Below are 25503 nucleotides of genomic sequence, written 5' to 3'. Positions count from 1 at the left end.
TCACGGACTTAGTCGTCTTAATTAATGAGACAATGACTGCTATCGAGACAGAGTCATAGTACCAATAGTTGTTCCATTTTTTGGTGCAATAGGCGAACAATTTGTTCTGATTGATGATAATGCTCACCCTCACCGTGCGAGAATTGTCAACGACTGTATAGAAGCTCATGGCATTACAAGAATGAAGTGGACACCGTGTTTACCTGATATGCATTGCATTAAACATGTTTGGGCCGAAATGTCTAGGGAACAAAACAGGCGCCTTCAACCGCCCAAACCTTAGATCAGTTGGCCAACATTACACGAGATTTGGGAACGTATACCGCAGCAGTTCATCAATAATTTCATAAGAGGTCTTCCAAATAGAGTTAGAGCACTAAGGCGACACAGAGGTGGACCCACAAATTATTAATTTTTCTTTTTGGGATATTAGAAATTGAGCAGGAATAGAAATTTTAGGTTGTTAATTTTACAATTTTTGTTTATTTTATATTTTTTTTTCTTAAAGAATTTCTTTCGATTCATCTGTATGAAAATACGAAGTAAAAATAAATCTTTATTTATATCACTTCATTTTTCTATTTGACCTTATAACCAAAAAATAAAATACACATTTTCATAATATCCACTTCAATGATTGAGAAGTGTATATAAGAATGTTGAAGATATTTGTTTATTAAATGTTTTTAACTCATATTTACTTATATAGTAACGAATATATTTACGAGGTTGTTGAGTAACATCCGTAAGGTGCCGATAATATGCGCTTTTATACAATATTACATATTGTACATAATTTTTTCGTTGCTTAGCAGAGACATTGTCAAACGCTTTACCGATTAGTTCTTCACGTGCTTTTTTACAACACAGCCTGATATTTGATTTACATTGTCTGTCAAGGGTCAGCGCTAAATTTTTTTGTGAATTTTACTATAGCGTGTCTTTCTATATTTTTATTAAATGATATTTTGTTTAAGTGATTTTATCTCCATATAGTCACTCCAATATAGTTAACATGCAATTCACGACTATTAACAGAAATAATTACCATATATTGACTTTTTTTATTTCCGGTTTAATTTATTGGTTCTATTTCATTAATTACTCTTCTATACTACACGGTCTGGTTTAATAAATATTTGATTTGAGAGAGTTTAATTTAATTAAGTTAGTCACGTTACAACTGTGCCTTGGGCAACTAATATTTACTGATACTTTACTTCTATTATTTGGAAAAAGAATTATTTTATATGGTGGTGCGAGGTATTGTAGAATTCTCATTTTTCCGAAGTATAACATAAATAATCGGTTCGGCTACCCGGGTGTAGACCCAAAACCACAACCCTCTCTATTACTATTACATTACGATTGTTATTTTTGTTTTAGTTGTAATATCTCTATATCTCTTCTTTTGTAAGAAGTTTGACGGATAGTACTAGTACATATAAAAAATGTATATTTAATTGTTTGTAATGTTGCAGGAATCAGTAATAAAAAATGATGGGAAATCGACCTAAAACACAAAAATCTTTAAAAAAGTTATTTATATTTTTCTGTGATAATACCAGCATACATGGATTTAATCGAGTTACTGGCGGCGATATTTCCTTGCTTGAAAGGTATGCCGCTAAGTTCAATTTTTAAGATAATATTTATAAACCCACAACTTAGGCACAAAGTAGTACCATATCTATTAGTTAAAATACTATAAATATAACAATATTTCTTCTTCTAAAAGTGCCTATCTACTAGAGATGTTGGCGGCCACATTGACCCATCTTATTCTATTCACAGCTTGATGTTAGATCAGTCCACTTCCTAAGATTGACCAGTCAGGATATATTTCTACGTCCAGGCCTCTCTTACTCTCAATCTTGCCTTGTAGAATCAACTGTAAAAGTCGGTATTTATTATTACGCATGATGTGGCCGAAGTAACCCAATTTTCTGTTCTTTGCGGTGTTAATAATTTCTTTGTCTTTCCTTAGCCTTCGGACGATAGTTATGTTACTTTTGTGGTGTATATATGAGACCCTTAACAAACGTCGGTAGCACCACATTTCAAATGCCTCTAATCGTTTTATGGCATCTTCTGTAAGGCTCCAGATTACTACTCTATAGAGGAGGACACTAAAGACGTAACACCTAAGAATTCTTATGTGTATATTGATACTTAAAGATAAGTTGCAAAGAATCTTCCTACTACTTACTAATGATCATTATTTTTGTCTTCTTGCAATTTAGTTTTAGGCCGTATTTGTTACATGTTTCTACAACGTTATCCATCATCCTTTGGAGCTCCTGCGCACTATGTGCCAGCAACACTGTATCGTCTGCATATCTAATACTGTTTATAAGTTGGCCGTCGGCAGCAATCCCATCTTCTGGTTCATCCAAGTCCTCTCTAAAGATGTTTTCAGAGTATATGTTAAATAATGCCGGTGACAATATGCTTTGTCTGTTTATATGTTTGACAATAATCTTTGTAAAAAAGCAAAATTCAAATGGACACAAAAAAGTTGGATAGTATCATAAAGGGAATAAAAGAAACGATAAATCCATTTGATGATACAATTGATCACCAACAGGTGTTTAATACTACGACGCAAAGCTATATTTACAAACGGCAACAAGAAGTTGCCATTTTCCTGTGAATGTCAAAGAAAGAGTCAACAAAAATTAGAGTTTACTTCAAATAGCTCTTCAATTCCTGGAAGATTTGAGAAACCTATAAAACGTAACAAAATCATCAATTTTGCTTCTCAAAATATCACAAAAGTTCTTATGGCTAAAGATAAAAATAAGGTGTTGATGAAAATGGAACGACACATCTTTGGACGAGTTCTGGCTGTTAGCATGCAAAAGAAAATTAATCTAGAACATTGCTTTATTTTTCCGCTCGCACCCATGCAGCCTGCACTTCTTTCATGTACTGGTGAAATACTGAAAACTCCTAAAGCAACATTTGTGAAAACTGTGAAATCGAATACCGAAATAGTTGAGTTTTTTGTTGAAAAAACAAAGTTTGTTTAATTTATTAATGTCTGTATTTTGCGAACAATTTCTGAAGTGGAGCTTGAAACCAAAAATATTATTTATTGTATGAACTGCCGCCCTTTTGCAGGTACAGTCATAAAGCAGTTTCGGAAATACTTTTTAATTCAAGGCGGCTTTCTGACTTCAGTTATTTGGGATTCCACGCGTAGATACTTTACAAGAATTTAGGCAAGTGGTTGTAAAGTTTTTGTTATAATATTGTTCCTACAGTTATGTTTATAGATGGGTTATTACGTCTTATGTTCAGTCTTAGTTGAGAATTCAATCAAGTTAGACACGCTTTTGATAAACGATTTTGTTTGTAAAATATAGTAGTGTAGCCGTTTCTTTTGCACAGTAGGTAATGTATTTCGAAATAACGTCGAGATCAGAACAATTTTATTCGTATACGCGTTACGGCTAACTAGATATTATTTGGAGAAACATTATTTGGACAACTTATTTGAAGTGTTTTTGGATTTATTTTGTTAAATTCGCCCGGCTTCGTTCTTAAGTGATAATTTTAAAATGTCCGAAAGAAAAAGAAAACGACTTTTAGGCTTTCAATATAGAAAAATATAAGAGGAGAAAAAAAAACTTAGCGGTGCACTGGAATTATTTTTGATGAAAAACATACATGAAAATATAGAAGACTCGGATATAAATTTAGGACCTTCAACTTCAAGCGAAGTCCAAACCATAGAAAAAAGTACCAAACAATTGAATATTCCTGCGAATAGAGACGGAGGATTTGATCACAATAATAGCGATAGCGCGAGTGCTGATGCTAAAACGCCTAAACCTGAAACCACCAACCAAGACAGAACAATTAATGTTCCAGTTAATCTGGATTGCAGTGTAGGAAGCTCCAGCATATACTTGGTTTCAGATGATCCCGGAAAATGGCCTGCAAATATGAATTCAAGTTAAGTTCAATTTGTTGTTGAAAATTTTCCTTAGCAATTTACAAAAATTCAATTCAATCCATCCCGCAATCACCCCAGGCAGTGTGTAAATTACCTATCAAATAATTTTTATCCATTAAACAGATCTATGAAAGTCTTTCTTATATTGGATCTTAGGCTATAATGTCATTTTATATATAATAACGGATTTATTACGGCTGTCGCCGCTTCTCCGCCCCCAATTTCCATCTTTTTCTGTCATATGCAGTTGCCTCTTCTAAGTCTCTTGCCGCCATTGCTTCATCAATATCGTTGCGCCAACTTCTCCGTGGTCGTCCTCTCTTTCTTCTTTCAGGAGGGATCCATTCCAGTACTCTCCTATGCCATCTGTACTCTGGCATTCTTTTAACATGTCCGAACCAGATTAATTGTTTTCTTTCTATGTCATCATTGATATTTCTCTCCATTTTCATTTCGTTTCTTATTTGTTCGTTTCTAACTCTCTCCAGTTTCGATCTACCGCAGCTTCGTCTCAGATAATCCATTTCTGTCGTCATAAGTTTGTTTTTATTAGCTTTGGTGACGTCCCATACTTCCGAACCGTAAAGTGTAATACTTTGAACTATACTACCGTAAATGTGTTTTTTGGTTTCTCGTCGAATTGTTTTTTGCCAGAGAAGAGAGTTTAAGGCACGGGTCGCTGCTCTGCCCTTGTTTATTCTTTCCCTGATTTCATCTGCGCTATTTCCCTTCTTGTTGAAAATGACCCCCAAATATTTGCAGGATTGCACGCCTTTGATTTTGTCGTCTTCCAAGACTAGGTCACATATTTCATCTGTTCCCACTGAGAGATATTCACATTTTGTCATATTCATGTTTAGACCTGCCACCTCATATTCTTCTTGCAGTTTTCTTACCATATAGCTAAGATCGTAGCTGTCTTCGGCAATTACTACCTCGTCATCCGCAAAGAAAAGTGTATATAGCTTGTTTTCTTCCACCGTTATTCCCATGTTTCTACATTTTTTTACCCATTTCACTAAGGATCTGTCCAAATAGATTTTAAATAAGGTGGGTGACAGACAGCAGCCTTGTCGTAGTCCTTTTGTTGTTTGAAAAGGAGAGGTGATTTCTTGTCCCATTTTAATTCTCGCAAAGTTTTGTTCGTAATATTTTTGAGTGGCGTTAATAAGAATTGGGTTTATTTTCAAGTTACCCATTTCTATCCATAGTTGGGAGATCGGTACACTGTCATATGCTTTTTCCAAATCTATTAAAGCTATATGAGTTTCTCTATTTCTCTGCACTAAATCCCGCTTGTTCTTCGGGTTGTTTGTCTTTGATATCATTTTCTATCAGGTTTCGTAGTACTTTTCATAATGTCATTTTCATTTTTTAAATAAAATTTGATCATAACTCGTTTGAACGAAATCTGTAATTTTAGTAACCTATTAATAATCCAGGATACCACGGTAATTAATTCCGAAATCCGGTAAGTATTAACTAAATCGAAGCCACTCTGATCATCTTATCTGTGAAAGATAAATTTAATATTTATAATAATACACATATTAATGAAACAACTTGTTTATGACGAGTGTTTTGTTTTAATCCAATTTTTCTTGTAGGATATTTTGGGCTGCACTGTGTTTAACCACATTAATTATGTGCTGCGTACAAATACAATATTTGTGGGGAAGTTATTTAGAGAGTCCTGTTCTGATAACTGCTGATACTTTTGATATACCAATACGGAAAATCAACTTTCCTGGTATTGCAATTTGTAACGCAAATAAAATAAGTAAGAGCAGAGCCATACAGTTTGCTGAATTACTGTTAAAGTAAGCCACTTTTTAACAATACTGAATACTATAATGCTATAATCTTACGGTAGCTGAATAATTCAAAATTTCTTACACTAATTTTGACTAGCAATGTAAATTTATTAGGTTTTTTGCTCGTTTTTTAAATTTCTTGACACGGAGAACAAATTTTTGAGGTAATTTACGAATAGGTAATTGAACAAAGTTTCAAACGAAAATAGGTTTTACACCACCGATTTTAAAAAAAATGTATAACCAAGGCTGAATTTTTTTTGTCAAATAATATCAAAAAATGTTTTGATGAAAATAAATACATAAAATTGTTTTTAATTCCCATTTAAAGCCTTTATTTTGATTAATACTTAGTTAAATAAATTTCCGTATTATTTAAATTAATTTTATGGCGAGCGGTTAACCCCCAAATGTGCTTTAGTTTTTAGATAAATCCATAACTCGCTTGGAACCGGATAAATTTGGTGCCAAAATATTTTAGTAATAATAATCTGCACAACTTTTTTAAATAAATTTTTTGAATTGGAGTGGAGGAACACGTACCTAAATGCAAAAATTTTGATTTTATAATTTTAATGAAATTTTATATTAACCTGCGATATTTCGACAGTCTACTAACAGTCAATCATTCAACTCGAATCTGTAGCCTCTGGATGTCGTCATATTTGGGCCATTTAAAATTGCCTGTATAGCCAAAATCATTGGCAATTCATTTGTAATTGACCAGAAGAAGCACCCAGATGTATATGTTAATAATAAACACATCCTCAAATTTTGAAAAGGGGCTCGTGAGTTCGTTTGAGTTTCGAGGGTTACCTAAAGCAGAACCAAGAAAAAGAGGTAAGAGAAGATGTAAAGGAAAATCGATTATAGTAACGAATATACTAAACAAAGAATAAATAGAAGAGAATAAATTATAAAAAAGGCAACAGCAACGATCGAAATAGTGCGTACTCTGAAGAAGAATATTGGTTTGAGGAAGAAGATGATTATGAAGTAGTAGATTCCAAAAAATTGAGTGCACTGGAAAGTCTGTCAAGGGAGATAGTTTTATTTTAGTCGAATTTGATTTAAAGGGGACAAAAATTTATTATGCGACTAGAGTTATAGGAGAGAAAACAATGAGGTTGAAGCTAGTTTTCTTAGAAAATCTATCAAAACATTTTTCATGCCACAAGTTGTTTTTGTTTTGAGAATTTTACAGAACAAATAAAAGAGTTATACGAATGAAACAAACATATTGTACCTACGATATTTTATTCTTTAAATCCAATGTACCCCAGACTAATCCCTGTTAGCCATGCACTGATCTAAAGTACTCCTGGGGTCACAGTGTATCTTTCCCTACGTTTTATTTTGAACTATAATACATTTTATACAACCTGATATTTCGAGATAATTATGAGTTAGAAAAAAAAAAGATTCACTGTGGCCCACTTATAAGTAAAGTAATATTTTTATATTGTTAAATTAAAAATATTTGCTCTCCTATAAATATAAAATTTTTTTTGTTATTGCAGAAACAGTTCCCGGTCTAATAAAAACTTTCAGTCTAAGGAAGATATTCTTGATGCAATTAAAATGATTGCGAATCTGTACGATTTTAATATAAACAATGAGGACGAGCTGTTAAACTTTCAACTGTTTTTGGAGAAATATGATAATCTGACCTTGCCAAGCGATTTTACATATAGAATTGTGGAGGTACTAGTATAACAGTTCAAATTTTCTAACAATAAATATTGTCCAAGCATTGTTTCAGGATTATAATATACATATACACTAAGCAGCAAAATTAATGCAGTACCTTAAAAATGGGACATTTTTGATGTCTTCGAATTTCCTAAACCTGTTGCCCGATTTAAGTGATTTTTTTAATATGTTATAGCCTTATTCTTAAGTAATATCGCTGTAATACTATTGTTGCTAGACGGGTAAATTGTCATTGTATACCAGGTGTACCAATCAGACTGGTTCGAGACATCAAAAATGTATATACAGCGGTACCTCGATATACGAGCGCCCTAATATTCGAGTGTTTTGAGATACGAGCCGTGGAGCGAGCGATATTTTGCTTTGAGATGAGAGCAAGATTTGAGATACGAGAAATCGGTTTTTATTCAAATGCAAACCTCTTATTTAACTACTTCTAATATGCTTTGTAAATAAAAGGTAGTTTTACTGGTAATACATCTTTACGACCTCTAAAAAACTATCCAAAATTTTCGCCATCATTTGTAGGGGTCAAATGAGTTGCTCATTTCATTTGATAAACATCACGACAACTAACCTCAATTAGTTTAAGATGCAAAATAATTCTTTTTCTGTATTTTGTACTAATTTTGTTTATTGTAGCACCCTGATGATGCAAATAAAGATTTGCGAAAGCTTGGTTTACTAAAAAGAGTACTTCTTTGTCCTATCTTCCGCTGCACACCCAAATATTTGAGTTTTGTATTCTATTTGATCAGCGTTGATGACAAGCGTTTATCGCTTTTTCAGTATACATATATATATATATATATATATATATATATATATATATATATATATATATATATATATATATATATATAAAAGCGCTACAGCGTGCTTTGCGTCCCTCTTTGCTATCTTGTATAATTTCTTATTTTCCTCTCTTTTAGACCTCTCATACCTATTTCTAGTCTGTTTTTCTTTCTTCTATGTTGTACTTTATCATTTTCTTAAGTTTCTTTATCCCTATGAGGCCCTTAACCACATGTTTTTCGTAGCACTTCCTCTCCCACTCGTACCACAACTGTTGGCTTCTCACCAGTCATTTGCCGTATTTTTTTCCTCAATCTCTTTTAGCACTCTGTTCTTGAAGACTTGTCCTTTATATTTAACTTCCACCACTTTACTTTCTGATGTCCAACTTGATTTCCTTTTCTCCTCGCCTTCAATACCTTCAATTCAATATACCGTCCTACGAGTATACTTTCAATTTTAGTTAGCACCAACCTGTGACGAGATGCTGGCAAAATGTGTTTGGCAAGGAACCGAAACTAATTGCGCTGAATATATGAGAGTCAGAATGACATTCGATGGACCTTGTTGCGTTTTTAATTATATTCGAATTTCTAAGAGAATGAAATTGTAAGTACATAAATATTTGTATTGCGATTATTTGTAAGTTTCTTTATTTGTCATTGCTGCATTTCTTCCTTTCTTCATTTATTTAATGTTGAGAATTCTGTAAAACTTTTTTAACAGCTGATGTAGTAACTCACGGTTTTAAAGTTGATTTCAATTAGGTAAGTGGATTTTGGTACGTGGTAAAATAGAAATAAGCTTAAAGAAGGATAGGTATTAGATGATTAAAAAGAAGAACAAATCAAAACCATGGATGAAACCATCAGATGTAGATAGTTTTCAGCGATGTATTTCCGACATACTTAGTAGTCCTGAAACAGAAAATAATATAAACGATTTAAATAATAAATTAACACATGCCTTACTGGAAAGTCATAACAAATTCTGTCCTAGAACTCAAAAAGAAGAGAAGATTAGCCAAAGACCAGGCAATTAATGCAGAAAAGAATAGAAATGAGAAGCGAGACGGAAAGTAAAGCCGACGAACTACAAAAATTACATTAAGAAATATCCAAAGATGTTAGACAAGACACTCGAAAATACAATCAAGAACAAATCGAACATACCATTGAGATCAATAGAAGTATGAAAGTATTGAGAAAAAGATTAAGAACGGAGACAATGCATATAATGAAGATTAAAGATAGAAATGGTCGTCTTACAACCAACAGAGAGGAAATGCTTAAATTACTTGAAGACTTCTACAAATTGCTATACATAAGCCAACACAAAGCAAATAGCAAAGAACATCAAGTACCAGGAATATTAACAAGGAATAAGGGCATTGTCAACCAAGGATCAGAACTACTACCGGAAATCACAATAGACAAAATAAAAGTAGCCCTAAGAAAAGCTAAGAATAGCAAATCTCCAGGCGAAGATTGTATAGTTACTGCTGCAATCAAAATCGGAGGCATTTGCTTACTTTAGAAAATAAAAAACCTTTTTAACATGTGCCTTTTGGTCAGTAATATACCCGACAAATGGCACAATGCTGAGGTAATTATATTAACTCCTTACAACAATAGTAACGAATCGTCTTGAGAAAAAACTTGATTTCTACCAGCCAATAGAGCAAGCGGGATTTCGTACCGGATTTGGAACAAATTATCACCTAAAAGAGCATTAAAACGGTAATAGAAAAGACTATCGAATACAATCGACCACTCGTTCTGGCTTTTGTAGATTTCTATAAAGTCTTTCACATGGTAGAATATGACAAAATCCTGAAAGCACTACAAGCATGCCGCATTGACTACTGATATACAAGGTTAATTTACAATACATACAAGAACGCAACTATGTCGATGAAACTACATAAAAACACGGATCATATCCCAATCGGCAGAGGAGTCCGACAGGGTGATACCTTATCGCTTAAGCTTAAACTGTTTACCGGAGTACTAGAATATGCTTGTAAAAAACTTAACTCGGAAGAGAAAGCAACCTATTACCTAGCAGAAATATCAATATTGGAGACAACGAAGTAGAGCTGGTGGAAAAATACATATACAAAAAATATAAATATAAATACGGACACGAAATAAAGATCACAAGAGATAACCAAACGTGCGAACTCCGAAGAAGAATAAACCTAACATGGGTAGCCTGTCTTTAAAAGCGATATACCAATTTCTTTAAAACGTAAAACATTTGACCAATGTGTGTCGCCGGTGATGACCTATGGTGCCGAAACTTTGACATTGACAGCTACAACTTCTAAAACGCTGCAAATAGCTCAGAGGAAAATGGATAGGTCAATTCTGAGTATATCGCTTCGTGACCGAGTTAGACAGAAGTTACCGATGTAATTTCCCAAATTGCCACACTGAAATGGAACTGGGCCGGACACGTCGCCCGAATTAGTGATGAAAGGTGGACGAAGAGTTTGCTTGAGCGGAGGCCGAGGTTAGACAAAAGAAGTAGAGGAAGACCTCCTACTCGTTGGACTGACGATGTCAAGAAAATGTCAAGAAATTGGATGAAAAGTGCTCAAGATAGAGCACAATGTACAAAAATGAGGGAGGCCTATATCCAGCAGTGGACGCAAAGGGCTGGATGTTGATAATGATGATGAAAGTATCTTTACCAAAAGTATCCGCTCCATCCATAACAAACAGACATCCATACACCCAAACGTCTCAAACAAAAGATATTACTTACCTCTACTACGCAGCCCAAACATCCTCCAATCTACTTTAACGATTCCATAAATAATGTTTAGGGATCATTGGTTAACATGGGTTTAAAGGCCCAAGAGGTATGAATTATTTTTAGAGTTTATAGACTGTAATCTGAAATTAAAGGTGATACGACAAAAGTCTGATTGACAATGATAATCATCAATGAGGAACAGAAGATTACGGCCTTACCACATCGTATACCGTAGCTTATAACCCCCAAAGACAATGTACCATTACAAAATCATCCTCAAAATCTTACACTTTTTGATAAAACAACTAGCAATTACTAAGAATTATTACTTTAAAGAGAGGCCCTGAACACAGACGTATATTCGGACCGGCCAATCTTAGGAAATGGAAAGGTCTTACGTCAACTGATCTATTTCTAGCTGCTGTGAATAGAATAAGATGAGTCAATGTGGTTGCCAACATCAGATAGAAGAAGATTGCTTTGAAATATAGAACACCGGAACTATAAAATGATTTTTTTTTAATAAAATAAAATTTAAAAATTCACCTTAAATATTTTAGTCTATTTTACAAAAAACCTGATTAAAAGTCATCAGATGTATTTGTTGGAATATGTTACCTATTTTATTAATTTTATCAATACATGTTACAGATTTCGTAAATTAAATAAAAACCAGACATCAGTAAAAATCGAACAAGGACTTGGTGCTGGAATTGAAAATGGTTTGCAGTTTGCTCTTCACAACACCATAGACGACTATTTTGTAACTACAACCGAAATCAAGGGATATTTAGTATATATTTTTAACTCTTATGATTTTCCTGATAAATCAAGTGGCGATTTAACCGAGGTCCTGGTTAATTACGGCACGGAAACTTTTATCAGTATGGATGTTAGGGTCGTAGGTGCTGAGAGTTCTATTCAAATATTACAGCCAAAAATGGTAAGTAAATGTATATTACATAAAGGTTAATGACAGTAAAACAAATATGTATGATTATACAAAATATTTAATTTTTAATGTTGATCTGTGAGAACAATATTAAGAACTAGATCAAAGTTTTGTGTGAGAACGATATTTCCGAGTGGAAATTGAAACGAAAAGAAGCAATAAAAGACTGTTTTAGTAAGTCATCACACTTTTTTTCCACTTCTGTAGACAAGTTCATAAGTTTTCTTGAAAATAGTAATGGTAGTATCAAAAAAACTTAAACAAGATTTTCGGTCTGACACAGCAGACACAGTGAGTATAAATTCCCTGTCATCACTGGAACCTCAGGAGGAACCTCAGAACTTGGAAAACCAGTTTTTTGGGAAATATGCCCAAATTATACCAAGTGTTAAATAAGTAAACTAGAAAGAGGCCTAAATTCTGCACAAACTTGTTCAAGTACTTTTTTTATTTTTTCAAATAAAAGGTGGAGGAGAGTGAGAAAGTATTCATGGATAAATACCTATAACTTTGGTTTTACGACCGATTTTAACGAAACTAGTGTCATTAGAAAAAGTGTGGATGAATTAATTTACATCTACTATAAAATAATTGCATTTAGATTTAATTGTCATAGGTAGAGGGTACTTTCGAATAGAAAAAATTAAAATTTGTTTTTCTTTCAAATGTTTAATGGAAACATCTATTTATTGTAAATTATAATGGAACTGGATTAAATTCGTAACAAAATGGCGCAAAACGCATGTTAATAGCTTTTGTCGAACTGGAGATATGAATAAAAACGCATAAACATAAGTAAGTATAGTATTGACTCACCCTGTATTATAAATTAAATTTAAAAATAAGTCAGTAGGTAATTTCAAATTGTTTTATAGCAGAAGAATCTTAATGTGGATACCTATTTTGACCATTGTTATTTCATATGATTAAAAATAGTTTTTTTTTAGAAACTAAGTAGGCTACGACAATGAATTTGACGGGGAGTTCATATTGTTTATTTATTGACGGCAGTCAAAACGTTTTTATGCGTTTTTATTAATATCTCGAGTTCGACAAAAGCTATCAACATGCGGTTTGCGCCATTTTGTTACGAATTTAATCTAGTTCCATTATAATTTACAATAAATAGGTGTTTCCATTAAACATTTTGAAGAAAAACAAATTTTGGTTTTTATTTATCCACAAATACTTTCTCGCCCTCCCCCACCCTTTAATTGAAAAAATAAAAAAAGTACTTGAACAACGTTTTGCGGAATTTAGGCCTCTTTCTAGTTTACTTATTTAACACTTGGTATAATTGGGCATATTTCACAAAAAACTGGTTTCCAAATTTTTCTTCACAGGTTACGCCCCCTAGAGGTTAACCCAGAAACTTGAAAGTTATTTCCAGCGATTTCTCTTCGCCACTTTTACTAAGGAATTTTTTCTGCTAAAATTATAACATGCATAGTTTCTGATATATAGCCGAGAGATCGGCTTATTGGACCACCCGGTACAATGTGCAAACTTATGAAGAAAATGATCAATAAAAGGCTCTTTTTATTGATCATTTTATATATATTTCCTCCTTATAGAAAAATATAAAATAATAAATTTGGCACAATAAGGTTTTAGATCACATCGAAGCACAGCAAACAATCTAGCAGTCCTCCAAACATCAACGCATTCCAATACAAACAAGACGTAATAGCTGTTTCGTTTGATATTGAAAAGCATTCGATACTCTGTAGAGGCCTCTTATTATAGCTAAACTCGAGGAAAATAGTATATCAGAAGTATATCTTCATTTACTGATCAATTTCTAACAAATAGCACCTTTAACGTAAGAGAAAATGGCAAAATCTCTAGGACTTTCAAACAAATTAATGGCGTTCCCCAAGGGTAGGTATTGAGTCGTACTCTTTATACTTGTTTTAAACGACATATGTAAAAAAATTGAGCTTCCAGTCATTGCACTCTACGCAGATGATTTAATAATTTTCTGCCGAGGCAAAGACACTGTTGCCACTTGCAACATGCCTCAGAATGCTACTGACCAATTGCATGCATGGACTTCAGTAATTTAATTTAAATAACCTTTCTGTTGAGAAGACAAAAATCATTAAGTTTTCTCGCAGGACAGCTAGTACTATAAATCCTGAAATTACCATAAATGGTACTTGTTTACCAGCAATAAAGAGTATACGGATTTTAGGACTCACATTCGACAGTAAACTTACTTGAAAATGGAATTTAAAAGATCTCAAAACTAAGTGTATAACAAATCTTAACATATTAAAAACTCTGTCCAATCATTATCGGGGTACAGAGGTTTATAGATGTCTTATTCGTTCTAAAATAGACTATTGCAGTTTTATTTATATGTTAGCTAGCCCATCAGATTTAAAATTTCTTAATTCTGTACACAATATTGCACTTCGAATCTGCCTTGGAGCCTTCAGGTCAAGCCCCGCAGAAAATTTATACAGAGAAGCTAATGAACTTCCCCTCTGGCTACGTCGCGGCAACTCCTTTTAAAATATTCGTCTCGAATCTCAGCCTATACATTACTAAGTAATTACCTTTTAAACTCTCTTTCTACTATTAAACTTCAATCTATGCCACGGTATCCCTGGTAACGAACTAGTCGACCCATTTTCAATACAACCGCATCTTCTAATATGGAGACTGAAAACATAGAGTTACATACAGATTTACAGTCGTATTTTAAAAATATCACATAAATGTCTTGGCAAGATCACTGGAATAAAAACCCTTCCAAGCTTTGTGATATCCATCCCACCGTTAAAAAGCTTGAGTTTCTTTCCATGACACGAAAAAACAAAATCTTAATTCACCGACTTAGAATCGGCCATACAATACTAACTCGTAAACATTTAATGACTTCCCAAGATCTACCTACACGTACACACTGTAGTAATATTCTATCTGTTAAACATATTCTCGTAGACTGTCCCTATTTCAACAACAACAGAAAAAAGAATATTTTGAGTCGAAACCCACCAAATTTTCTCATCTCGTCAGACTTTACCAGCAAATTTGGAAGAAGAAACGTAGTTTAGAATGTGGTAATTAATAATTGTACCAATATTTAATGTATTTTTTTATCGATTGTATTGTTACTGTATATTCTTGTAATTTAATGTAATGAAATTGTACCTGTATCAGTGAATTACGCTGTCGAGACACGTAAAGCTAAATAAAAAAAATTCCTACCTCCTCATTCCGGTTACAGCAATTGGTGTTCTTTTTATTTTGTTTACATTATAATATCGTATATAAATTACCAATTATTATTGTATTTGCAGTAGAAGCAAATGATAATTACCATTCAAAAATAATTGTTTTTATATGTCTAAAACATGGCTTTTAGATACAACTTTATTTTTTTTTCTAGCATTTTTTATTTCATTGTCTTTTTAATTTTTTTCTATTTTTTAGAGAAAGTGCATTTTTAGTGACGAAATGGATACTAAATTTGGTACCTATAGACACAGCGATTGCTTAGCACTGTGTAAAGTGGAAACCATGCAGGCACTTTGTCGATGTGTACCATTTTCGCAGCCTTTAAACGTTTCCAATTATTGTTCATTAATCGATTTACCGTGCTTGAATAAGTTTAAAAGTAAGAACCTACATTTATTATAATGTAAATATGATATGTGGCTAATAAACACAGTTCGAAGCCTAACCTCCCTCCACACACATTTATTATAACACTTTGGGGACAATTATTGTAATCGGCAAAGTCAACCTATTCGTATATTTCTGTGGTATTATGGCAAAAATAACATTTATCTAGAAGTAATTACAATAATACAATGATACTAAGATGATTTTAATAAACTTAAAGTCAATTCATTATATGAATATGATAAGGTTTAAGGTTGATCTGCACCCCCCAAAAGACAAAATCCAAATTCAAAAAATTTGAAAAAATTTGAGAAGGTATATGTGATGACTAGAAGTATTTTGAGAACTTTTAAGCAAACTTCATGTTTTCGTTTTTGAAAAAACTTAAAAAAACTACTTTTTTCCAAGTATAAAGCGGAAAAACCAAACATAGGATTTTGTTAATTTTTTTACAGCATCAAGATATAATTATAAGAAATACTTATGAATTTTTTGAAAATGTTTGAATTTACAGTTTTGTCCCAATAGGAAAAAATAATGACGAAGTTGTAGGAAGCCATTCACATTATACAAGTAGCGCTAGTAAGAGACCTATTTTGTAAATTAATTTAAGCAAGCGGTATTTTAACGATTCGATAGTAAAATACGTCCAGAAATATTAAGGTAAATTATGAAAAAGTTGTATTAAATAAACCACAATTCAGTCGGGTGAGTCTTCGATTATGTACCTATAGGTAGAAATATAGGCTTATGTGGAGATTTACAAATTTCTATCAGTAAAACATATCTTTTGTTATATTACATTAATTGAATATTTCATGAAAATCTCTTCAACAATTTCTAGCTTTGACAGACACTGAAATCAGTTCTTATCATAAACGGACAAAATTTACCTCTCGAATGTATGGGAAGTCAACTTCAAAATTCAAAATTGGGTAAAGTATTCTAAGAAATTATTGGAAAAACAAGTAGATGTTTGATATTATGAACTCGTTTGTATTTATTTATTTATCTTACGGCATACAATAAGAACACATAATTAAAAATCAATATAAAACGTTACATTTAGGGCCGATTGTTCTAACGCTAATCAAAACTTGATTGTAATCAAATATTTAATTAAAATCAAATACGTCACATTTAGAGGTTATGTTGACGGATTTATTTTATTCAATTTTATTATTTTGTGTTTTAATTTAAAATAAACCATAATTAAACTCTTTCTGATGTTAATTTCATGTTTTTATTTACAAATCAATAATAATAATAAGCAATTTTTAATAATTTTGACAGCTGCTGTGACGTATTTGATTGTAATTAAATATTTGATTACGGGGCATTCTTAAACAATGTGACGAATGGTCTGTCGTTGCGCGTCACAATCACACTCAGGAGTAAGGGTTTTTCTCCATTTATATAAGCTGTCAGCACATCTGCCGCTGCTTGTTATTATTCTGTTTAGCGTTCTCCATGTATTGCAGGTCAGTTCAAATCCTGGCGGTTTCTGATCGATACAGGCCATTTAGTGTGCCTCCTGTGGTGAGTCGCTCTCCCATTGTCTTCTCCAAGCGTTGGTGAGGTTGAAATGTTCCTAGCTCTTAGCAATGAAGGATATCTAGAGCGCAGTCTGTTTATTTCGATATCAAGTTTATCATGGTAGATGGGTAGTTGATGGTTAAGCTGGATTTATAGTTTGACGGACTGTAGACGTAGACGCATTGCAGACGTAACAAACGGACTGTAAATATTATTTCAATTTATAAATCGAAGAAGTGGAATTTTTTCGCATAAGTAGAAACAGTGGCTTGAGTTGGTAAACATAATACTATAATACCCTTTCATTATTTATTATTATTGTTTTATAAATTCTTAATGTTCATTGTAACAAATAATCAACAAAATCAAAATTCGAATATGTTGATAAACAACTTTACAAAATGGTGACATCACAAAATTCTTCCTTTTGATTGGCCAAACGCAAGTAACGCACTGTAAAGGATGAATGTTGGCCAACTCTTCTGTTGCAGTGCGTTTCACTTACGTTCCGTCATACGTTTACGTTCATTTATAAATAAGAGTACACAAAATTCTATATTGATCTTTTTCCAGTGCGTCTACGTTTACAGTGCGTCAAACTATAAATCCAGCTTTAGCCTCGATTTTTCGATATTCTCTGAGAAGAGAATGACTTCTTCGCAGTTTCGGTGGTGAAATGTGATTCAGAATGGGAAGCCAGTAGTTCGGTATGAATCTAATTGTACCTGAGGTCATTCGCATTGTCTGGTTTAATTGGGTGTCAATAATCTTCGTGTGTTTGCTATTGAGCCATACTAGGGAAGCATATTCAGCCACCGAGTATATAAGTCCGAGAACGGATGATCTGGGTACGGAGGCTTTCAGTTTTGCTACCGTTCTTTGTAGGTGTTCTTTAAAACTTAATGTTCATACAGATAGTATCGTATGCAGCTGATAGGTCAATGAAAGCAACGGATGTTTTTTCCTTTCTTTGAAAACCTGCTTCAATATGTGTTGTTAGGGATAGGATCTGATCTGTGTAGCTGCGGTTAGGTCTGAACCCTGCTTGCTCAATAGGTATCAATTCAAATGTGTTTCTACTAATTCTGTTGTAAATTAAGTGTTCCAATATTTTATAGACACCTCAGCAGTGCAATCGGTCGGTAGTTTTGGGGCTGATCATTTGCCTATAGAAATCAGCCAGGCATTTCCTAGCACATTTGCCATAGTGGAGTAAAAATTCTGGATGGATTTTATCGGAGACGGGTGCCTTTCCAGTCTTAATTTCTGATATTGCTAAAATAATTTCTTCTGGAGTAAACTCGTCAGGGTATTCAGATGTAGGCGGGCATGCAGACTTTAGTATTGTTAGTTCTTGTTTTACTTTGGGTATGGTCACGATCTCTAGGTGCTCTTGAGGTTGCTACAATGTGGGAGGCTACTCCTTTGGGAGCTATTGGTACTTTGTCTCTAGTTGGGAGTCTGCTACTACCAAGTTTTCTAAGTAAATACCATGCTTTTCTGCTTGATTTACTAAAATCTAATTTTTCCACAAATTTCGCCAATTTGTATAGTAACTGTATGAATATTATGTGTGCATTTTCTATTTTATTTCGAACATAGGTTGCCACTTCATAAGCTGGATGGAAAGTTGCACCCAATAAATCATAGCCATGAATTCTTCCTCTAGCGAGAATTTGTTCTTCGTTTTCTACATGGGTTTCCTGAATTGCGACCACGTCGATATTTTTTTAATGAGTAGCTTTTGGAGGTACTCACATTTACTTCTACTAATACCTTCTATATTTAAATGGTAGATTCGGATGCTTGGTCCGAGTCCTTTTGTCGCTTGGTCCTGAGAAGGTCCATTTAAATTGTTGGTTTGAGGCATATCTTATATTCGTGATGTGTTCTTGACAGGAGATCTAGAGATTCTAGATTGTCTCGCTGCCTATTGCGCTAGTTCATTTAGCATTACCCAGGGTACACGTGTAGTATTCTACTACGGATGCGAACTAGTTTTATACCCCAACTCGTTTATAAAGTCACGTTCAGTAAAAATCAAATTATTCTATGGTTTTACTATTTACAATAAAATTGAAGTGTACACAATTACACAAAATATAACCTGGATTGCCAATTAAATAAACATTATGATGAATATACTACGACCAGTCATGGTCATAGACATATAATACGAATAGACTAACTGTTGCAATACCGGTGCGATAGAGAAAACTAGCGCAAAGCAGTCCTTGCGTCTCTTTTTAATGGCTCGGGTTTATCGACCACGCAATCTTCCCATTGGTCATTTAGGTCACGTGGTCGATAAACCCGGCCCATTAGAAAGAGATGCAGGGACTGCTTTGCGTCAGTTTTCTCTGTCGCAGTGGGTGAAGCCTGTATTGTAACAGTCAATCTATTTGTATTATATATCTTTGGCCATTAAGGAAATAACCGTTCGACTAGTGTAAGGTTAATCTTATCTTTTTATTCTGTTATCTAAACAAAAAATGTATTTTAAATATTTCTTGATTTAGTGAAATGGACTAACTATTATCCAGTAGGGGAGGAAGATAATGAATCATTGGATTTTGAAAAATACGAATCTATTACTTGTCCTCACTGCCTTCCAGCGTGCACAAACGAAGTGTATGATGTTTCAGTAGATGTTACCCCATTAAAAGATGAACCGTAAGTGCATGTATTATATATATATATATATATATATATATATATATATATCAAACCGTCAAGTTTAAAGGAATAGAGTTACATTTTATACAATGACAGGTATACCTACCTAGTTTATCTTTGTGGTGATAGATCAAGACAGTCATAAACTTCGTATTACTTTGTATGGTTTGTATATTTTGTTTTTAGTTGATATTAAAGTCGAAATGTTAAAAAGTCGCTTGCATCTAAACTATAACTTATTACAGCTTAATACATTACAAGACAAAATGTTTTTTACCCAGATTGCAGCTTGACATCAATGCTTGAGCCGCAATAATTTGCCTCTAGATAAATATCAGGTATACAATAATGAATTTAGTATAGAAGCTCAAGGTTTCCATGTATCAGACAAAAAAGAAAATTTATAGGATTAAAAACTGCAATGTCATTTAGAAAATCATTGATTTTATCTGACCCAAACTGTACATCTAAACATAAAGCAATATATTATGGTTTAATTTGCTCCTAAACACAATTTCACTTATTTAATTGTTTGGGAAATCCCATTGCAAGACATCGGTACCTACAATAGGTGATCTGAAGCGGTTAACAGGCTTTTATAGAGTTCTGACAAATATGGAAGGCGAAAATAGTCAAAGAACACGCCGTCGTTTTGAAAATATGTTGATCAATGACGCTGTAACTATATGTAGCGATTTGACTCAAATGTCTACGAGAAGTGTTCACAGTTCACACAATTCTAAAAAAAATTCAAATAACGTGAAGATAAGTGGGATACGTCTATTGAAAAAATTGAAACCAGAGGAAGAAAACGTATTTAGGTTAAAGAGGATGTTTTAGATAGAGAACGTAATATTTTATGGCGGAGACATTACCTGAAAAAATTTGAAGACTCGCCATCAAGGAAGAAAAATCTACTATTTAGACGAAACTTGGCTAAATCAAGGCCATACTGTCACAAAGATGTCACAAGATTTTGAACTTAGAAACCATCGACCAACATTTATTGAAAGGTTACTATCGGGTTTGCAAACAGCAGCGGGCAAAAGACGGAGACATATTTTAACACACATAGGCAGTGGTTGGGGTTTTTGGAACACGGCTTTTGCTACTCTTCGCATCCAAGAAAAACAATGACCATCATGAAAAAAAAAAATTAACATCAGAATCACTTATTTAATTGTTTGGGAAATCCCATTGCAAGACATCGGTACCTACAATAGGTGATCTGAAGCGGTTAACAGGCTTTTATAGAGTTCTGACAAATATGGAAGGCGAAAATAGTCAAAGAACACGCCGTCGTTTTGAAAATATGTTGATCAATGACGCTGTAACTATATGTAGCGATTTGACTCAAATGTCTACGAGAAGTGTTCACACAATTCTAAAAAAATTCAAACAACGTGAAGATAAGTGGGATACGTCTGTTGAAAAATTTGAAACCAGAGGAAGAAAATGTATTTAGGTTAAAGAGGATGTTTTAGAAAGAGAAGGTAATATTTTATTGCGAAGACATTACCTGAAAAAAATCGAAGAGTATCGCCATCAGGGAAAAAAATCTACTATTTAGACGAAACTTGGCTAAATCAAGGCCATACTATCACAAAGATGTCACAAGATTTTGAAGTTAGAAACCTTCGACCAACGTTTATTGAAAGGTTACTATCGGGTTTGCAAACAGCAGCGGGCAAAAGACGGAGACATATTTTAACACACATAGGCAGTGGTTGGGGTTTTTGGATCACGGCTTTTGCTACTCTTCGCATCCAAGAAAAACAATGACCATCATGAAAAAAAAATTAACATCAGAAATGAAAAACACTGGGAATGTGAACATTATGTGGAGCAAAATCAAAGATTCTGTTATAAAAACACAGAAAGAAACTCTACAAAAGAAAACAGAAAGCCGAAAACCTTGGACGACTCAAGAAATACTGGAAATCATGGAACAAAGAAGAAAATATAGAAACAAAAACCCAAATAAGTACAGAGAAAAACATAAATTAATAAGGAACAAAGTAAAAGAGGCTAAGGAAAAGTGGATGGTGGAAACGTGCATCGAAGTGGAAGAATTGCAGAAAAAGCATGTTCGTTATAATTTACATAAAAAAGTGAAATAATTATCTGGAAAATCACGAACAAATACACCTAGCCGATTAATTGACAAAAACAATAAACCTATTAATAACCCAATTGAAATAAAACAAGTATGGACTAAATATATTGAAAATCTTTTCATGGGCACAATAACGGAACCAACACAAATTCATAATGAGGAAGCTCCAATAATATTAAAGTCCAACATGCTATAAACAACTCCAAATCTGGCAGAGCCCCTGGGCCAGATGAAGTTCATATCGAGCTGATTAAACTTATAGACGAAGACAATTTAAGTGCAATAACTATACTCTTTCACAACATATACAAATCTGGTGAGATACCTACAGAATGGCTGCTATCGACTTTTGTTCGGCTACCAAAAACCAAGAACCCCAAACACTGTTATGACTATAAATTAATTAGCTTAACGTCACACTTATTAAAAACATTTTTAAAGATTATACATGCAAGAATATTCAGAAAATGCGAAGCGGATATGAGTAATAGACAGTTTGGCTTTCGTAACGGCTTCGGAACAGTGGAAACTCTGTATAGTTTCACAACTCCTGCCCAAAAATGTCGAGACTATAGGAAAGCTTTCGACAAAGTTAAACATAACATTCTCATGTAATGTCTAAAGAGAAAAGAACTCGACAAAAATGACATTAACATAGTGAGAAATCTCTATTGGAACAAACAGGCTGTGGTAACATTAGATGGAAATAGCACGGATGGGCAACACATAAGTAGAGGAGTGAGACAGGGCTGTGTACTTTCACCATTACTATTTAATATATATTCCGAAGAGTTATTTACGCAAGCACTTGAAAACTGTACAGAAGGGATCAAGATAAATGGTGAAAAAATAAATAATATCCGTTATGCTGACGATAAAGTCATTATCGCTGAAAGTGAGACAGACCTGCAGACGTTACTAAACACAATTTGTGATACTGGGAACAGTTTGGTTTAACAATAAATATAAAGCTTATCAGTAAGAGAGGCAAAGTCATTACAAGGATCCAGATAAAAAATGAAGATATTAAGCAAGTGGACAAAATGAAATACTTAGGAGTCTGGATTACGGAAGATCTGAATCCGAAATCAGAACTTCGCTCAAGAATAGAGCAATCAAGAGCAGTCTTTTTGAAGATGAGGAAATTTCTGAGTAACCAAAGACTCAATCTGCAAGTCCGATATCGAATGGTAAAGTGTTATATCCAGATGTCAAATGTTTAGAAACTATTATATATTCATCTTATATTTATATTCTTATAAGGTGATTTAACAAAAACTAAAACAGAGCCATTATAAATAAATCCATATTATACCAGGAACTGCGCCTATAGTTTATCGGCTCGTCTGTTTTATAAAAGAAATATAAAGTAATACTTTCGGATGTGTGAACTCCAAGGGAGGAAAGGAATCAATCCAAGATATTGTAATAGCCTTGGAAGTCAAATAAGATGTTGTTTTGAAGCTCTTTAATGCCGCATTAATAATAAATTATACGATTTGTTTTTTTAGTACATACTTCTATTCTAGTTTGTAATTTTTCTTTTTATACAGCTTCAAAATGAGATACTGTGTAGTTAATCAAAACATACCAGAAAAAATTAAAATTTAACTCTGTTCCTTCAAATTAATACACATACTTAGATTTATGTCGATATATTGTTTTTTAGAAATCAGACCTATGTTCATATATTTTTTAATACAAACTCCGGAAATTCTTTTAAAATTGATTTACAACAAACATGGTTTGAGATGGTCAGTAAGTAGAATTTTATTTGTATTTATATTTATTTGATTATAGGTATATATATACATATATATATATATATATATATATATATATATATATATATATATATATATATATATATATATATATATATATATATATATATATATATATATATAAAGTAAAATGCGATTGCGATAATGCGAGTGAATAATAAAAGTAAAATGGAATGGCATGTCTCGCAAAACAGAAAACCAAAAAATGTATATCGATGGAAGGCAACCGTATATACGTATTCAGTACGGTACAACCAAGTTAGAAAGGAGCATGTTAACTTGGGAAAGGATCACTACAGGAGCAATGCGACCAATTTGTGGAGACCCTTATAGATATACATCATAAGATATATAGAAGATATATAGACGACTAATGGAAGTATTATTAACAATTTCGATAAAAACTGGGTGTCTATGAGGACAGCCAGTTAAAAGTAATGATATCTGTTCTAGAAAATTCAAAACTGTTTTGGTTTAAATGAGATTCATTGCTACAACATATTGTAAATAAAGATACAGTGGCAAAAATTTTTAAACAAAATAAATATCGAACACTCAAATCCAGTTTGTTCACACATTGAAATAAAGGGTTAAATTTTGCTCTCTCGTCCAGGGAGAATTAGAAGAAGATCCTTCTTTATGAGACATATAAATAGAACTTAATTATCATAACATTTAATATTTGTTTACAATGTGGTGTGGTGTTTATAAAAACGCATTAAATGGACCATATTTTTTTTTCACTATTCCATAAATTCTAGACGGTATTTATAATTTCTACAAAATTACACCAATGATTTTATGGACAAACTTCTCTTACAAGAACAACCGATGTATTTGGATCTAACAAGAACAAGTTTGTGTCGTTTTATGGTTATATATTATATAACTCTGCCTATCTAAGAGATTAGAATTATTCACTTCTGTCGGCACTCCCTAAGTATTACGCGCCGTATTTTTCAAGATTAAAAAAGACTTCAACTTTGGAATATTACGGGCTTTTACACGCCTAAAGGATATACACGTATATTCAAATTTATACTTACTTTTAAGTTTCTTTCTATTTAAAATAAAAAAATATATAAAATTTTACGATACTTTTTGTGACGAGAGTTTATAATATTATTTTATAGGTTCATTTGGTGGATTTATATCACTAATGTTGGGAATAAGCTTTATAAGTGTTGTGGAAGTATTCATGTTGATAGGCCAGCTCATGCTGCACTTTTATCACCAGTTACCTAGGAAAAAGAAAGTATCAACTGCTAAGAAAATGCCGATGCTTGCATTTTTACCATAAGAATTAAATTTAAATATTGTTTTTGTTTAAATGTTTAATATTTACTAAAATTTATAAAAAGTTAGTATTGAATGGTATTTTTTTATTGAAAATAATTATCCTTCTCGACACAAAACACAATGCTACAGACCGAGGTTTAATAATATTGATGAGAATGCTTTTCGATTATTTAAATTTGCAGATAAAAAATTACGCAGAGTAATAAATCATCATCATGACCATTAAATCCTTGTAATCCCTGTGAATTATGGCTAACGCCAGTGCATTTGGAAATCCTATTCTTATACGAGGTTGACTCCTCTTTATCATTTGTAACTTGCTGTGTGTTTTCTTCGAAGTTGTCCAGCCGAAAAGGCAAAATATGCATTCAGTAGTTTTACGTGAAGATGTGTAAGAGGTGAAAATATTACATCAATTACAAATTTTGTAATAAATCCTGGAATGTGGATGTACCAGATCTTGT

At 32.9% G+C, this 25503-nt stretch overlaps 1 protein-coding gene across 1 annotated transcript; it reads left to right on the top strand.

Moving 5' to 3' along the window:
- The first annotated feature begins 1538 nt into the window (after positions 1–1538).
- Positions 1539–25040, top strand: LOC140449143 (sodium channel protein Nach-like). The gene is made up of 9 exons (XM_072542292.1): positions 1539–1619; positions 5569–5781; positions 7296–7479; positions 8747–8892; positions 11695–11986; positions 15437–15620; positions 19684–19837; positions 23626–23714; positions 24874–25040. Exons 2-9 carry the CDS (start codon positions 5606–5608, stop codon positions 25038–25040), a joined length of 1392 nt encoding a protein of 463 aa, XP_072398393.1. The 5' UTR covers positions 1539–1619; positions 5569–5605.
- The last annotated feature ends 463 nt before the right edge of the window (positions 25041–25503 follow it).

The sequence above is a fragment of the Diabrotica undecimpunctata genome, chromosome 8 (assembly GCF_040954645.1).
Source record: "Diabrotica undecimpunctata isolate CICGRU chromosome 8, icDiaUnde3, whole genome shotgun sequence".
Classification (NCBI taxonomy): domain Eukaryota; kingdom Metazoa; phylum Arthropoda; class Insecta; order Coleoptera; family Chrysomelidae; genus Diabrotica; species Diabrotica undecimpunctata.
This window is presented reverse-complemented; position numbering and strand designations above follow the sequence as displayed.